At 40.8% G+C, this 2,500-nt stretch overlaps 1 protein-coding gene across 1 annotated transcript in view; it reads left to right on the top strand.

Moving 5' to 3' along the window:
• LOC138028319 (E3 ubiquitin-protein ligase RNF13-like) overlaps positions 1 to 2,500 on the top strand; it is an 18,820-nt gene that overhangs the window by 1,544 nt on the left and 14,776 nt on the right. The window contains exons 2-3 of the mRNA XM_068875801.1: positions 60 to 171; positions 1,211 to 1,294. Of these exons, the coding sequence (XP_068731902.1) occupies positions 73 to 171; positions 1,211 to 1,294 (183 nt within the window). The 5' untranslated portion in view covers positions 60 to 72. The remainder of the gene's footprint in view (positions 1 to 59; positions 172 to 1,210; positions 1,295 to 2,500) is intronic.

Here is a 2,500-nt window from a genome sequence, read left to right as displayed (position 1 = left end):
GGTCACGTTTAAACCTGACTCATTAACTTTTTAGAGATGTTAAATTTGTCTCATTTTAGATTTTAACAGACTATGAAACCTCAAAGGTGGTGGATTCTTGAGGCACTGTTGGCCCTGTGGTCATCCTTTCAAGTTTGTTATTGTTCTTTAGAGCCGAATCAAGTTTGTGTGGTGAGTTACGTATTATGTTTTTGGTGTTTCATTTTATGTGATTGCTTGTGTATAACAATTCATAGAACTTTATCTAGCTTTACCACAGGCTCCCCAAGCTGAAAATACGTGGTGTATGCGACAGTTTGTGTATATAGAGAATTGTATGGGAAAATCACCGATCGTAAAAAAATTGTGTAAATAACTATCTCATTTGAAATAAAGTTTTCCTGCCTCAAATGTGTGACGAACTTGTCTCTTTTGCCGAGTTTAGAGCTATTCTGACGCCGTTTAGTGAAGTTATCCGGAAGGCCGTTACTAAAAATAATAGGAAGGCCGACCACTCCATCCATCTCTGGCCAGACCTTACTCCACAAATCGTTTTCTCCTCAACAGGAAAAGTCCCGAATCGCAATAAAAACAACAGTTCCATAAAGCCCGATAAATTTCACTCCAAATACGTGTGTTTCGGCGGCCGAAAGACTCGTGACGAACGAAAACTTTGCGTTAAAATTCACCTCTTCGGCTTTCCTCAGAGGCTTGTGACCGGGCTGGCGACAACGGAAACTCGCAAGATGGTTTCAGCCTCAACTCTGATTGGTCCATTTGAATTTGACCGCGGGCTCGCAACACGACCATTGTTGACTTGTGACCGGGCAGCCAAAGAGGTGAATTTTAAGGCAAAGTTTTCGTTCGTTTTTACAATCGGTGATTTTCCCATACAATTCTCTATATACACAAACTGTCACATACACCACATATTTTCAGCTTGGGGAGCCTGTGGCTTTACCTGCTTTAGTTTATTGCAAAAGATTTGGCTGCAAGTCCATGAAATCAAAGGAAATGAAGAAACACCAGTGAATCAAAGTAACCACTTGTGGTGGTTATGTGTAAAGCCCTTGATAATGTGATACCTAACCCCATTTGTAGCTTCATCTTGGGACAGGCAGTTTGAGTGTTAAACAAGTCATTGGGAGACAGCTCTTTTTGCCAGTATATCTTTGTGCCTGATTATTGTTTCATTGAGTTGTTGTTATTTTTCTTTTTTTCAATATAACAGAAACATATCAATGACAGTTCCGCTGCAAAATGTCATATTTATTTATGGGCAAGTTTCAGTGAGGTGGTATCCTACGCAGAAATGGTAATTTTCTAAACATTAATTAATCTTTATTTTTTCTCAATGTGTGGTTCCAGAAAATATCCATACCCCCACCACGGAAGATCATTGGAAATTCCGAGGGAGAAGGGGGGTGGGGGGGGGGGGGGGGGGTTAAAGGGCAGTAATTTCCAAGGGGTAGGGGGGTTTCGTGGGAAAAGGGTCACAAACCACATACAGAACATTGAAAGCAACATACGATCTATCTGAAGCACAAAAACACACTATCGGACGATGTTTTGAAACAAAAGTCAGTTTTGAGGTAAAGTTAATACTATTAGCTTCAATGTTTCCATTTTTCTTTGAGTTAGCTAGCGCTACAATCTCCTGAAGCTAAGAACAAGTGTCTTTCATTTGGGACGGACTCAAAACAGTTAAAATGGCGGTCTCAACTGGAGGCTCATCCCCAGACTTCCAGCTTTGTCTCTTTTTCGTCCAAACCAACACTTCCGTTTGTCTCTTTTTTGTCCAACCAACACTTCCGTTCACTTGAGTATCGCTTTTCGCTTCCTTCACATGCAGTAAACACATTTTTGATAGGATTCATGTTTTACTGGGGGTAGTAACTCATTGAAAATGCAATAAGACACAAGTTCCCACCATCTCAATGCTTGTGTGCAACGACAGTTTCTTTTTTGTGGGTGGCATTTAGACCACGGACAGGAACCGGGAGTCAAGTTTTCTCTTCTTTGAGTAAACACAATTGCGGCCTCGGGAAACGATTGTCGAGGTTCAGTTTGTTATGTCAAACTGGAAATTCTAAAACAGGAGTTTCACTACTCATTGGAGGAAGTAAATCTCGCCAAAAACAATAACAGTCGCCCTCTCGATTCCATCTGTGGCTCAAAGGCAAGCAACAGTGAGGCTGTGTGTCATTTACCAGCGAGAATGACTGCTGGAGAGGCAGTAAATTTGAAGACTGCACTTAATATCAAAGTTGACAACTATCACCTTTATTTGTGATATTGATTTACACCAAAAACCCATAAGGGTTGAAACGTGTAACGCATGTTCACAGCTTCTGAATATTCACTGCTAAGTGCGGTACCATATTTGGAAACCCCTCCCTCCAATTAATTTCACGCGAGAACATTGGTGGTATTGCATCACAGTGTTCTTGCGAACTGATTGGTTGAATGTTTCTCTCTTGTGGTTCCAAATATGGTACTTATCAAATTGAATATTCAGAAG

This window comes from Montipora capricornis, chromosome 13 (genome assembly GCF_036669925.1).
Source record: "Montipora capricornis isolate CH-2021 chromosome 13, ASM3666992v2, whole genome shotgun sequence".
NCBI lineage: Eukaryota > Metazoa > Cnidaria > Anthozoa > Scleractinia > Acroporidae > Montipora > Montipora capricornis.
Note: the sequence above shows the minus strand (reverse complement) of the source record. Positions and strands in the feature narration are given on the sequence as shown.